Below are 13923 nucleotides of genomic sequence, written 5' to 3'. Positions count from 1 at the left end.
CTGTCTTCCCCTTCACTTCCTGCTTGCTCCTTCACTTCCTGTTGCACCTTCACTTCCTGCTTGCTCCTTCACTTCCGGTTGCACCTTCACTTCCTGTTGCTCCTTCACTTCCTGTTGCACCTTCACTTCCTGTTGCACCTTCACTTCCTATTGCTCCTTCACTTCCTGTTGCACCTTCACTTCCTGCTTGCTCCTTCACGTCCTGTTGCACCTTCACTTCCTGTTGCACCTTCACTTCCTATTGCTCCTTCACTTCCTGTTGCACCTTCACTTCCTGTTGCTCCTTCACTTCCTGTTGCTCCTTCACTTCCTATTGCTCCTTCACTTCCTGCTTGCTCCTTCACGTCCTGTTGCACCTTCACTTCCTGTTGCACCTTCACTTCCTATTGCTCCTTCACTTCCTGTTGCACCTTCACTTCCTGCTTGCTCCTTCACGTCCTGTTGCACCTTCACTTCCTGTTGCTCCTTCACTTCCTGTTGCACCTTCACTTCCTGCTTGCTCCTTCACTTCCTGTTGCACCTTCACTTCCTGTTGCACCTTCACTTCCTGCTTGCTCCTTCACTTCCTGTTGCTCCTTCACTTCCTGTTGCACCTTCACTTCCTGCTTGCTCCTTCACTTCCTGTTGCTCCTTCACTTCCTGTTGCACCTTCACTTCCTGCTTGTTCAGAGCCTGAAGTTCAGCCGGAGGTGAGCCCTGAGAGCTCTCGGGCCTTTCCTGTGCTCCATCATGGGCATGCACAGGGGCCTTGCAGGCTCCCAAGGACATGTGGAATCTTCCAGTTCCCCAAAGTGTCTAATTTCTCAGCTCTTCTTCCCAGATTTTTTTGGGGTGTTCATTGTTTTCCTAACTAATATCCTTTGCCCAGGTGGCAGTGACTGGTTCATTTGCCTTTAAATGTTCTGACCAAGCCTCTGTAGCTGCTTCTCTGGCTTCAGGAAGCCTGAGTCGGTGCAATACAGCAAGCCTTGTGTGTTAGTCCTTCCGGAAGCTGTCACCATTGTGCTCTTCTCCTGCCTTGTTCTGTTAGATCTTTGGAGAAAAGATTATTTGTGTTCACATTTCACTTCCTCTGCCCACCATGGGATGCCTCTGCCCGCAGAACATGACTGCAAAGCACCTCTTCAACATCCCCAAGAACTCCCATATTCTACATCCTGAGCTGGTTTCTATTACCACGAGTGAGCGAACCATAGCCCCCAAAGCTGCAGATTACTCTCCATACCACTCAGAAGGCTGATGCAGGACGCTCCTGACCCCCTCGACAGCCCCGTGGCCCCCACTTTCCCTGCACCTGTGCCTGTGTGGCCTGTGCTGGCAGGAAGAGTCTGGCACAGCTGCCTGGCCTGCATTCCATCCCCACCTCCCCGCTCTGGAAACAAGTTATGCCTCCTGTGTTGGGACCAGTGAGAATTCCCAGTAGAAGCCAGGAGCTGGCGACGGCAGGATGCCTGAGCAGGAACCATTCAGTGGGTGTCTGAGGCCTCTAGACAGCGTTGCTTAGCAGTTGAGGGGGTCAACGTGAGCAGAATTTCCCCAAGGGATCTCTCCGTCCAAATGTCCATCCCTGCAGTTTATGGGCAGGGAATGCCTGACCTAGCCAGGCCCCACTGGGGCTTTGAGGCACAGGTGGCCTCGCTGCCACCCTCACTCCCGCCTAAAGGGCCAAAGCCAGAGCCCCCTAATGTGGGCTTGACTTGAATTCACATGTTGAAGGCCTAAGTTAAAATGAGGTCCCATGGATGGGCCCTAATCCAATGCCTGGTGTCCTTGTGAGAAGAGGAAATGAGGACACAGATGCACACAGAGGGGAAGCCTCAGGGAGGAGATGGGGTTTGCGGGCCCGGGAGAGGCTTCGGAAAGCAGCTCTGCCGCACCTGCCCTCCGTTTCCAGCCCCCGGGCTGTAAGAGACCCGGTGATTGGGGCTCGAGGCCTGCTCCGTAGGCTTGGTCACAGCAGCCTGAGCTGACACATGCAGGCTTCTCAGATGCGGGGGTCCTTTGTGCCCACAGAGTATGGCCGAGGCCCCCAAACCCGACTGTGTTCTCTGGAGGGCAGGGGGCAGGGGTGAGGACAGTGTGGCTCTGACATCTGCCTGTCTCCGGTGGAAGGAAGCAAAAACCTGCCCCCAGAGGCCCCCTTCCTGCCCTCTGGTCTGGACACTCTCCCACGCTGTCCTGGGCCTCCTCTGTCGCGGCTGCCCTGAGACCTTTCTGTTCCCACCACCCCTCTGCCCCCCCAGCCCAGCACAGGGAGCTCCAGAGGCCACGACTCTGTTCCCTGCTCTGCATCCCAGTGTCAAGCCCCGGGCCGGAGCAGAGGGCTTCCCTGAGCGTCTGCGAGTGTGTGCAGGAGGCCAGGGTGTCCAGGCTTTCCCTGAGTGGAACACCCTGAGCGCCAGGACAGCTGGAACCAAGTTCCCACCCGCTCTCATCTCCCACCTCCCAGCACAGCTGGGGCCTGACAACCCCGGGACAGCTGCTTCCACCCACAGTGAGGGTTGCTGGCCGGAGCCATGTGGTGCCCCTGGGACTCAGCCTGTGAACAAGGCTTCTGGCCCCACAGGACCTGGGAGGGGAGCCAGAGAGCAGAACATGCCATGAGGTGGGCAGGAGCTTCCAGGTATCACAAGAGCCCCCGAGGCTCCCCAGCAAGGGATGTAAAGAGATCCACGGCGCCCAGCCCCCCATAGCCAGGCCAGGCCCTGCTCTGTCCCCTCCTGCCCTGGGTGCACCAGAGTCAGCACAGAGTCAGCGTGGGGCCACAGCGGCTTTATTGGTGCTCAGAGGTACAGGGGGACACTCCTGGGTGTGAGACCCCTGTCAGGAGGCCCATCCCCCACAGCGGAGGGTCGTGGCCTGCAGCCGGGAAGCCTGGTGAGGAGCAGCCGGGCTCCTCCACGCTGGGCAAGGTCGGGGAGGAGCCAGTGAGCACCTCACACCCAACCCTGGGCTGGGCGGAGGTGAGTAGGGCTGCTCCTTCTCTGTGGTTGAGCTGTGCTGGGGCTGGGTGGGTTGGGAGGTCAGGGGCTTCTAAGGACTGGCAGGGAGATGGGGTCTGAGACCGGCTGGCCCTGTGGGACGTGGCCATCAGCAGCTGGACTTCTGACCTGAGGAGAAGCTTCAACAGGTGGGGCGGGAGCACACGGGGCGGCAGACCAGGGACACGCAGGAGGCTGGGCGGCAGCAGCTGGACTGGGAGGAGGAGGAGGGGGCACAGCAGGAGGGGATGGGCATGCAGCAGGCAGGCCTGCACACGGGGTGGCAGAGCAGGGACACAGAGGAGGAGGGTCTGCAGCAGGAGGAAGTGCAGTGAGCTGGCTGGCAGTTAGACTGCTGGCAGCATGAAGAGGAATCCTCAGAGCTAGTGGGCACACAGCAGGACTGCTGGCAGGGGAAGGAGGTGCAGCAAGCTGGTTGACAGCTAGACTGTTGGCAGCATGAAGAGGAATCCCCACAGCAGACAGGCACACAGCACACAGGCTTGCAGCAGGTGGGCACCCAGCAGGCCTGCTGGCAGGGGGAGGAGGTGCAGCAAGCTGGCTGGCAGCTAGACTGCTGGCAGTATGAGGGTGTGTAGGGGCTGGGCTCACAGGCCACCTGGCAGCAGGGGCTGGGCACACAGCTCACTGAGGTGCAGACCAGGGTTAGGCAGGGGGCCAGGGCACAGAAGCTGTGGGTGCAGCAGGGGGGCTGACAGCAGCTCTCTGGCTGCATGCCCATCCCCTCCTGCTGTGCCCCCTCCTCCTCCTCCCAGTCCAGCTGCTGCCGCCCAGCCTCCTGCGTGTCCCTGGTCTGCCGCCCCGTGTGCTCCCGCCCCACCTGTTGAAGCTTCTCCTCAGGTCAGAGCAAGCAGTAGAGCAGATGGACATGGTGGATGTGGCCATGCTGGTGTGGGGAGCAGGTGAACTGGGGGAGATGTGACTGAATAGTGAGAGAGAGGGAGTGAGACAGTGTGAGAGGGTGTGTGTGGATTAGTGTGTCAGTGAGGGAGTGTGTGGGTGTGGTTATGTGGGTGTGGGCGAGTGTATCAGTGTGTCAATGTGTGAGTGTGGGTGAGTGTGTGGGTGAGTGTGTCTGAGTGTCAGGGTGTGTGGGTGTGTGTGGGTTAGTGAATGTATGCGGGTGAGGGATTGTAGGTGAGTGTGTGGGTGAGTCAGTGTGTATGGGTGTGTGAGTGAATGAGTGTGGAAGTGTTGGTGCCGTGAGTGAGTTGAGTGAGGGGGTGTGGGTGAGATTATGTGGGGGTGTGTGTGTGTGTGTCAGTGAGTGTGGGTGACTGAGTGGAGTGTGTCTGAGTGTGAGAGGGTGTGGGTGTGTGTGGGTTAGTGAATGTATGTGGATGAGGGATTGTAGGTGTGTGTGTCTGGGTGAGTCAGTGTGTATGGGTGTGTGAGTGAATGAGTGTGGAAGTGTTGGTGCTGTGAGTTGAGTGAGGGGGTGTGGGTGAGATTGATGTAGGTGAGTGTGTGTGTGGGTGTGTCAGTGATTGGGTGACTGAGAGTGCGAGTGGGTGAGAGTGTGAGTGGGTCTGAGAGTGGGTGAGGGTGTGAATGAGGGAGTGTGTCAATGAGAGTGCATGTGAGTGAGTGAATGAGTGTGAGGGTGAGTGACTGGGTTTGTGGGTCAGTGTGAGAGTGTGTGACAGTGTGAGGGTATGAGTGTGTGACTGAGTGTGTAAGAGTGTGAGTGTGGGTGTCAGAGTGTGACTGAGTGTGAGGGTGAATGTGTGACTGAGTGTGAGGGTGTGAGGGTGAGTGTGAGGGTATGAGTGTGGGTGTGGGGTGTGTGTTGGTGTGACTGTGTAGGTGTGAAAGGGTGTGAGAATGTGGGTGAGAGTGACCATGACTGAGGGTGTGTGATTGAGGGTGAGTGTGACAGTGTGTGTAGGTGTGGGTGTCAGTGTGTGAGTTTGAGGGTGTGAGAGAGACTGGGTGAGTGAATGTGTATGTATGAGTGTGTGTATGAGTGTGTGGGTAACAGAGTGTGTGAGGGTGTGTGATTATGAGGATGTGAGTGAGGGTGAGAGGGTGTGTGTGGGTTAGTGTGTGGATAAGTGTGAATGTGTGGGTATGTGTGCAAGTGTGAGTGTGAAGTATGAGTGTGTATCTGTGGGTGAGTAAGAAAGCATGTGTGGGTTCAGTGAGAGGTGAGAGGGTGAGAGTGTGTGGGTGAGTGTAACAGTGAGTGTGTGTGGGTAAGACAGTATGCATGGGTGACAGTGTGACAGTATGTGAGTATGGATGAGTGTGAGAGTGACTTTGAGGGTGAGGGTGAGAGTAGGTGAGTGACTGAGGGTTAGTGTGAGTGTTGGTGTGAGTGACTGAGGGTTAGTGTGTTGGTGTGAGTGACTGGGTGAGTGTGAGGGTGTGTTAGTGTGTGAATGAGGGTGTGAGGGTGTGTGAGGGTGAGGGTGTGTGATTGTGGGTGTGAATGAAAGGGTGAGAATGAGAATGTGTGTGTGGGTAAGAGTGTATTGGTGAGTGTGGGTGTGTGTATGAATGTGACTGAGGGTGAGGGTGACAGTGAAAGTGAGTGTGTTGGTGAGTGAGGTGTCAGTGTCAGTGAGTGTGAATGAGTTGGTGAGAGTATGGGTGAGTGTGAGAGGGTGTGTGAGTGAGGGTGAGTGTGAGGGTGTGAGTGTAGATGAGTGAATGTGAATGAATGAGTGTGAGTGAAGGTATGAGTGTGAGTGATTGTAGGTAAGTGTGAGGGTGTGAGTGAGGGTAAGAGGGTGATTGTGATAAGGTAGAGGGTGAGGGTGTGAGTGTAGGTGAGTGTGAGTGTGATTCTGAGGGTACGAGTGTGAGTGGGTGAGAGTGACTGAGGGTGGGTGTGAGTGTGAGGGTGAATGAGCGAGGGTGTGTGAGGGTGTGGGTGACTGAGGGTAAGAGTGAGGATGTGACAGGGTAAGAGAGGGTGAGGGTGTGTGAATGAGGGTGAGTGTGAGTGTTAGGGTGAGAGTGAGGATGAGTGAAGGTGAGTGTGAGTGTGTGAATGATGGTGAGTGTGTGAGGGTAAATGTGAGTGTTGGTGTGTTTGTGGGTATGAGTCAGTGTGTGTATAGTTGAGTGTGAGTGAGGGTAAGAGTGAGGGTAAGGGTGAGAGAGTGAGGGTGAGGGTGTGAGTGTGTGGGTGAGTGTGACAGGGTGAGTGTGAGGGTGTGAGTGAGGGTAAGAGTGAGGAGAGTGAGGGTGAGGGTGTGTCGAGTGAGGATGAGTGAGGGCAAGAGGGTGTGAGGAAGAGTGAGGGTGAGGGTGTGAGTGAGGGTGTGTGAGGGCATGTGAGGGTGAAGAGTGAGGGTGAGGGTGAGTGTGAGAGTGAGGATGAGTGAGGGTGAAGGTGAGTGTGTCAGGGTGAGGGTGAGGGTGAATGTGAGGGTTAGAGGGTGAATGTGAATGAGTGTGAATGTGAGTGAGGGTGAGGTTGGTGTGTGAATGTGACTGAGGGTGTGTGGGCGAGGGTGTGAAGGTGTGAGTGTGTGAGGATGAGTGAGGGTGAAGGTGAGTGTGTCAGGGTGAGGCTGAGTGTGAGGGTGTGAGGGTTAGAGGGTGAGAGTTATGAGAGGATGAGGGTGAGTGTGAGGGTGACTGTGAGGGTGAGGGTTAGAGGGTGTGAGTGTGACTGCCAGTGAGTGAGGGTGAGTGGGTGTGAGGTGAGTGTGAGGGTATGAGACTGGGTGTGTGAGGATGAGTGAGGGTGAGAGTGTGTGTGAATGAGTGAGGGTGAGAGGGTGAGTGTGAGGATGAGTGAGGTGAGGGTCAATGTGTGAGAAAGGGTGAGGGTGTGTGAGTGAGGGTGAGTGTGAGTGACAGTATGGGTGTGTGGGTGTCCGTGACTGGGTGAGAGGGTATGAGTGTTAGGGTGTGTTGGTGAGTGTGAGTGACTGTGAGGGTGAGTCAGAGTGGATGTGTGAGTGTGTGTGGGTGACAGTGTCAGTGAGTGTGTGGGTATCAGTGTGAGGGTGTGAGGGTGAGGGTGTGCGTGGATGTGTGTGACTGTGTGGGTGAGTGTGTGTTAGTGTGAATGAGTGTGGATGTGTGTCAGTGTGTGGGTAAGTGTGGGTGTCAGTGAATGTGAGTGGGTGTGAGTAAGGGTGTGTGAGAGTGAGTGTGAGTGTGGGTGTCAGCGAATGTGAGTTAGCAGGTGAATGGGTCAGTGAATGAGTGTGGGTGTGTGTGAGTGTGAGGGAATGTGGGTGTGTGTGTGAATGCGGGAGTGGGTGGGTGTGTGGGTGTGGGTGAGTGAGGGAGTGGGTGACTCAGGGTGTGAGTGGGTGAGGGAGTGGATGAGTGTTAGTGTAGGGAGGGTGTGTAAATGAGTGTGGGTGAGTGTGAGTGTTAGTGTGGGTGTGAGTAAATGTGGGTTTCAGTGTGTGTGGGTGTGTGTGGGCGAGTATGGGTGAGTGGGTCAATGAGTGTGTGTGTGAGTGAAAGTGTGAGAGTGGGTGGGTGCGTGAGTGTGTGAGCAAGCGAGTGGGTGGGTGGATGAGTGAGTGAGTGTGTGAGGTGCTTGGGGCTCTCAGGCTTTTATATCCCTCCTGGTCTTGTTGTCCTGGGGCCCCCGGCCTCCCCTTCCTTGTGCTGAGAGGCAGTGTCTGTCATGATTAGGGATGTGTATCTGCTGGTGACATTGCCCACCTTATAAATCTTTTGTCACACTGGGCTGTTGCCTGTCCCATGTGGAACCTCGGGAGCAGGAGTGGGGGTGGGCCTGGTCCCAGCTGGGTTCTGGAGGCGAGGTGGGCTGGGCATGTTGGGTGGGTGGGATGTGGGTGGGATGTGCTGGGGCATCATCATCCAGCCACTGGCCCCAGCATCCCCGGGACATGGGCTCCCTCTGCAGGAAGCCAGCCCTCAGGAAGGATTTCCTGTGGTGCAAACTCCTCGTCTAGCGTGGTCCTTTCCCCGCTGCAGGACACAGGACTGTGGCCCATTTCTGTTCCCCATGGCCTCTGTGCCTCCTGCTCTATGTCCCATGCCCGCCTTATCCTTTGCCTGGGAGGTAGCAGGACTCTGTTCTGGGACAAGGATCATGGTCTCAGCCCGCTCCCTGCTCAGGCGCAATGTCAGCATCCTGGGCGGTTGTTTCGGGTTCTGAGCCTGTGGAGTGGGTGTGCTAGGCAGTAGGTGGCCACCCGCCCTCATCACTACTGGAGCCCTCTCCTCCGTGTGCCAAGCACTGCAAGCATCTTTTTCTCAGCAACCCTGCCCAGCAGCCTCATCACACACCCCCAGGTCGGCTACAGGCAACTGTCACTGCACCATGATCTTTGATGGTGAATTTTAGTCACCACAGGGCAGAGTGAAGTCCCAAGCTTCTTACCTGATGAAATGGCCCTGATCACTTTTCAGAAACATTGCTACCCACTAGCTGTAGTATTGATTGTGATTTCACATTTTTATTTAAAAATTCAAATACACATATGCATATTTCATTATAAAATAAGACATATCACAGGATGTTGAGTAGAACGTCTTTGTTGGTCTGAATCTGGCAATGCTGGAAACTACTTCTCATTCTAAAAATAGTGCTAATCTTCTGGGTCAGATCCGTCCCCACAGGGTTTTCTAAAATAAGACAGAAGTGGACCACCTATGACCAGCTGCCACCACCCCGCCAGTTCAGCCCCAGTTGTAAGAAGGGGGCTGTGGAGGCTGGGGTGATCCTTCAGCCTTAAGCAAAGTGTGGCATCCCAAGCGAGAGCTGTCCCACTCACGATGATGGGGGCATCTCCTCCCTAAAGCCGGTCCTCACAGAAGAGGCAGGAGCAGCGGGTAGAAGATGGGAGCACTGGAGCACCTGGAGAGAAGGGGCAGCAGTGGCCAGTGAGCCCCACAGTGGTGGCCCTGCACATTCCTTCCCTGTCCCTGTCACTGGAGGAGTTAGAGCTCAAAACAGGGAGAGGAGGAGCAAGGAAGGAGAGGCCACGTCCCTCCCTACGGCCTGCCCGGAGGCCCACTCAGACTTGTGTGTGGGAACGCTGGGGATAGGACTGGGTTTCAGATAGAAAAGAAGAGATTTGAACTGGTTCATTTTGGGCTATGGATTTGGTTCTGCTCTTAAAGACCATAGTGTTGGAGTGTGCTTTAAAAATAGTTCAAGTCTCATTATCAATATTTCTTTTTGTAAAAAAAAGTTTGTAGAGACCTGAGTCTTGCTAGGTCACCCAGCTGGTCTTGAACTCCTGGGCTCAAGGGATCCTCCTGCCTCAGTCTCCCAAATGGCTGGGACTGCAGATTGAGCCGCCGTGCCTGGCCATCATCAGTGTTTCTGTGCCAAGGGTCCTACCTTTTCTTACTCATTGTCTTCGCTGTTCTCAGTTCCCATCCTCCAAACTCAAGCTTCACGTAGGCAGGACGTGTTTGTTTTCTTCACTACTCAATCCCAGAGGGGCTAAAATAGTGCCTGGAATAGGGAAGATCCTCCATAAAAATGGGCTGAAATAGTAAACATTTTGGGGGAAGAGTAATTTGGAGCTCTGAAAATGATTCCATTGTGCCGCCGTTTTCTTAGGCTGTGTAAAACTCTCTCAAGTTCTGCTTCTGTGTGTGGGAAGCTTGCATCACACTGGCCATTTAGCTGAGAAAAATTAGGAAAACTGGTTTAACAAACAAAATCTCTATTTGAAGGCGCCGGGAGGCACCAAGACAGATGAAACTTGAGTGAGTGAATCTCTAGTAGAGGGAAAGTACGTGGAAGTGAGCCCAAGATTTCTTGTGGATTTTCTTATTGAGGCATTTACTGATTCACAGACTGTAGCCATGAGACTGAGGTTGAAGCTGAGCACAGCTTTTTGTAGTCTCATGAAATTAGAAGAAAAAAAACACAGAGTTCAGGACCTGACAAGGTGGAGGGATTCTGGTTTAAAAAAAAACCCGCAGGCTTTCAGTTGGAAACGCTGAATATAAGTGAAGGGCTACTCCCTAGGGGGAAGGAACAACCAGAAAGAACGCAGCCCATCTTTAAATCGGCTCGTATTGAGCTCATGTGGTGTGTCCGCAGCCTAACTGCCCCCCGGAAGCAAAAGCGATCTCCTCTGCAGACAGCAGCAGCAACAGAGGCTCAAATAATCCGACAAATTGTCATAAAGTCCGACATTCAGTCAAAAATGACTAGGGGTACTAGAGGACAAGACCAAAGGACCAAGAGGAAAATACCAACAAGAGAAACAGATACTTGGGGCTTTTAGATATTAGAATTGTCAAACTGGAATTCAGAGTAATGCCAATTAGCTTGCTCAAGAAAACAGAGGACAAATGGAGAATTTCAGTGTCAAACTGGATTTTTAAAATGGAATCAAACAGAAATCCTGGAAATGACCGCACTAGCTGAAATTGAGAACTAAGTAGATTATCTAAACAACATTAGACAAAACCAAAGAGAACGTTAGTGAAGGGAGCTGAAGAACTGCCAAGCTTGAGTACAGAGTCAGGCAAGAAAAGAGGGAAATAAAGTGGAGTGATAGCATATCCTTATGTTGTAAATAATTATGAATATAAATGGTTGAAAGCACAGAAGATGAGTAAAATAGGCTCGTAAAATATGTGAAGGTATAATAGACAAGAACTTTGAAGTGATTTGAAAGACATTAACCCATAGATGCAAAAGCATTTAAGAATCTTTAGCAAGGTGAATACAAAGGAAACCACACCTGGGCATGTTGGGGCGGAAATTCAAAGACAGAGAAAAATTTTAAAACAGCCAGAGTGGGTGGACGGGGGGATAAATTTTACCTTTAGAGAAGCAACAATAACATGTACAGATGACTTCTCCGTGGAAATGATGGAATCAGAGGACGATGGAATGACATATTTACTGTCTGAAAGAAAAGAAGCATCAAACTAGAATTCTACACCTGGGAAGAAGATCCTCAAAAAAAGACAACAGAAAATGATGTTCTCTGAACACTGAGAGAATGTGTCACCAGCAGTATCTGCACTAAAGAAAATGAAAAGATAATTAGGCAGAATGAAGATGGTCACAGATGGAAGCAAGAAGTCGATAAGGAAATGAAGTGTAACATTTCATTTACAGGAGGACACACATGGGAAAATCGAAATGAATATTTACTGTATAAGATATCTTGAAGTCATAAAATATTTATAGAAATAAAGTACATGGCAAAAATCACAAAATTCAGGAGGGGGCCACAAGGAGTTAAAGTGGTCTTGGTACACTGTGATGTCTGGGAAATAATTTAAGATTGAATTTATGTTAGACTTTAAAAAGCCCTGGATTCATGTTATAATCTCCACCAGAGTAATAAAAGAATACACAATTCAGGAGGAGGAAGATGAGTATAGTGGTCGAATCATGCCTCCCCAAAAGTCATATCCACCCCGAAAGGAATGGTGCTTCCTGGCCATTCTCCTGGCCTGTGGCTGGCCCCTCCCCAGTAGGGCCATCATGTCCCCAGGTTGCACCCATGTGGCCTCCTGGGCAGCACATAGCATTCCTCAGTTGCTCTCACTAGAAGCCAATACTTTAGGTCCCCACTTCCTAAAGTCTGGAAAATTATGAAAGCCTAATAAGACAAGCTGAGAAATTTAAGACTGGTATTATTTCTCTCCCAGATGTTTGGGAACATTATGCAGTGAAGGTATTTGGGTCTGTAGGTGGCTCTGTAGGAAAGTTTTTAATTTTAGATTCAAGTTATTTAATATGGTACGTTTGTATTTTCTTCCTTTTGTGTGGATTTGGTGTCGACAAATATAGACAGTTGTGTCTCTACCAACAAATGTATTGTTTGTACTCAACAAAGTAGATACCAAGATGTAATGGAAAAACTCCTATAAACACACAAACCACCAACATAGCTACCTTTGCTGTTGATCTTTCTTCCTTCCTATTGCTTCAGGTTACTATCTAGTGCCCTTTTATTTCAGCCTGAATTAGCATTTCTTGCAGGTAATGCTGAACACTCTCAGGTTTTATTTACCTTAAAATGTGTTACTTCTTCACTTTTGAAGGATAATCTTGCCAGATGCAGATGTCCTTTTTCTTGCTGGGAGCTCCCTGCCCCTGGCCCCCCACATAGCATGTTACATATGTCATCCCAATGCCTTCTGGCCTCCATGGTTTCTGATGAGAAATCTGCTGTTAGTCTTCTGTCCAGCTGCTTTCTAGATTCTTTGTTTTGACTTTTGAGAGTTTGATTATATTATACTATGTTTTTGTGTGAATCTCTTTGAGTTAGACTGATGTGTTTCCTCAGTTTTGGAAGTTTGGGCCATTATTTCTTTAACTATATTTTTCTGCTCCCTCTGTCTCCCCTTCATTGGGAAATTCTGCTAAGTATGTTGGTATGCTCGATGGTGTCCCACAGGTCTCTTCAGATTTGTTCATTTTTCTTCATTCTCTCACCTACTCCTCAGACTAGAATACTTTAGTGGATCTATCTTTGCATTCACTACTTATAGCTGCTAAAATCTGCTGTCGCAACCATATCATGAGTTATTTATTTCGGTGATTGTACTTTCCAATTCCAGAACTTCTATTTAATTTATTTTTAAAATTCCTTCTCTTTATCGATATTCTCTATTTGGTGACGCATCATTCTCCTGGTTTACTTTACTTCTTTGTCTGTGATTTTATTTAGTTTTTTGAAATTGTTTAAGGGAGTTGATTGAAAGGCTTTGTCTAGTAAGTCCAATTCTGGGCTTCCTCAGGAAGATTTTCTATTAATTGCTTTCCCCTCATTTGTAGCTCCTATTTCTTGCTGTTTTGCATGGCACATGCCTCTGGTGAAAACTGGACAGTGACTATTACAATGGGAGATTTCCGGGTGTGAGGTTCTCCTCCCTCTGCACAATCTGCTGTTGCTGATTGCTGTAGATTGTGGTTGTTTTTGTTTGTTTATGTCACTTTAAAAAAATAGTTTCCTTACCATGTGTGCTCATGTTCTATTAGCTTAGGGTTCAGATAGTAATTTGACAGAGAGTTCCTTAAACCCTTGGAATGAAGAAATATCTTTCTGCCGAGCTTGTAGCTGGGCTCTGTATGTTGGTCCACACCCTCAGCACTCAGCTGGGGAGTTTGTGACTCTGCCTTCCCCTTCACTTCCTGCTTGCTCCTTCACTTCCTGTTGCACCTTCACTTCCTGTTGCTCCTTCACTTCCGGTTGTACATTCACTTCCTGCTTGCTCCTTCACTTCCTGTTGTACCTTCACTTCCTATTGCACCTTCACTTCCTGTTGCAGCTTCACTTCCTGTTGCTCCTTCACTTCCTGTTGTACCTTCACTTCCTGCTTGCTCCTTCACTTCCTGTTGCACCTTCACTTCCTGCTTGCTCCTTCACTTCCTGTTGCACCTTCACTTCCTGTTTGCACCTTCACTTCCTGCTTGCTCCTTCACTTCCTGTTGCACCTTCACTTCCTGTTGCACCTTCACTTCCTGTTTGCACCTTCACTTCCTGTTGCACCTTCACTTCCTGCTTGCTCCTTCACTTCCTGTTGCACCTTCACTTCCTGTTTGCACCTTCACTTCCTGCTTGCTCCTTCACTTCCTGTTGCTCCTTCACTTCCTGTTGCACCTTCACTTCCTGTTTGCACCTTCACTTCCTGTTGCACCTTCACTTCCTGCTTGCTCCTTCACTTCCTGTTGCACCTTCACTTCCTGTTTGCACCTTCACTTCCTGCTTGCTCCTTCACTTCCTGTTGCTCCTTCACTTCCTGTTGCACCTTCACTTCCTGTTGCACCTTCACTTCCTGTTGCTCCTTCACTTCCTGTTGCACCTTCACATCCTGCTTGCTCCTTCACTTCCTGTTGCACCTTCACTTCCTGCTTGCTCCTTCACTTCCTGTTGCACCTTCACTTCCTGTTTGCACCTTCACTTCCTGTTGCACCTTCACTTCCTGTTGCACCTTCACTTCCTGTTGCACCTTCACTTCCTGTTGCTCCTTCACTTCCTGCTTGCTCAGA

General features: G+C 51.0%; 2 protein-coding genes and 1 long non-coding RNA gene across 6 annotated transcripts in view; 1 reads left to right on the top strand and 2 right to left on the bottom strand.

Annotated features, from left to right (window-relative positions):
• TSPEAR (thrombospondin type laminin G domain and EAR repeats) overlaps nucleotides 1–13923 on the top strand; it is a 218745-nt gene that overhangs the window by 76907 nt on the left and 127915 nt on the right. The window lies entirely within an intron of this gene.
• Nucleotides 3124–3967, bottom strand: LOC100399285 (uncharacterized). 2 transcript variants are annotated; one of them, XM_078358762.1, is made up of 2 exons: nucleotides 3818–3967; nucleotides 3124–3707 (listed from the first exon to the last, which is right to left on the bottom strand). In XM_078358762.1, exons 1-2 carry the CDS (start codon nucleotides 3885–3887, stop codon nucleotides 3124–3126), a joined length of 654 nt encoding a protein of 217 aa, XP_078214888.1. In that variant the 5' UTR covers nucleotides 3888–3967. The 2 variants fall into 2 exon arrangements, with proteins under 2 accessions (XP_078214888.1, XP_078214887.1); XM_078358761.1 differs by having other exon boundaries at nucleotides 3124–3725; nucleotides 3836–3967.
• Nucleotides 8394–13084, bottom strand: LOC118149864 (uncharacterized). The gene is made up of 3 exons (XR_004737586.3): nucleotides 11942–13084; nucleotides 9292–9582; nucleotides 8394–8802 (listed from the first exon to the last, which is right to left on the bottom strand). It is a non-coding gene; the product is annotated as an uncharacterized LOC118149864 (long non-coding RNA).

This window comes from Callithrix jacchus, chromosome 21 (genome assembly GCF_049354715.1).
Source record: "Callithrix jacchus isolate 240 chromosome 21, calJac240_pri, whole genome shotgun sequence".
NCBI classification, from domain to species: Eukaryota; Metazoa; Chordata; class Mammalia; order Primates; family Cebidae; genus Callithrix; species Callithrix jacchus.
The sequence above is the reverse complement of the archived record's forward strand: the minus strand, read 5'-3'. Positions and strand labels throughout refer to the sequence as shown.

What these genes read in the sequence shown, in the direction of transcription:
- LOC100399285 (XM_078358762.1), bottom strand. Translation starts at nt 3,887, where the DNA reads ATGGCCACATCCACCATGTCCATCTGCTCTACTGCTTGCTCTGACCTG. An exon ending in GAGAAGCTTCAACAGGTGGG is followed by an intron (nt 3,708 to 3,817) that starts GCGGGAGCACAC and finishes GCATGCAGCCAG; the next exon opens with AGAGCTGCTGTCAGCCCCCC.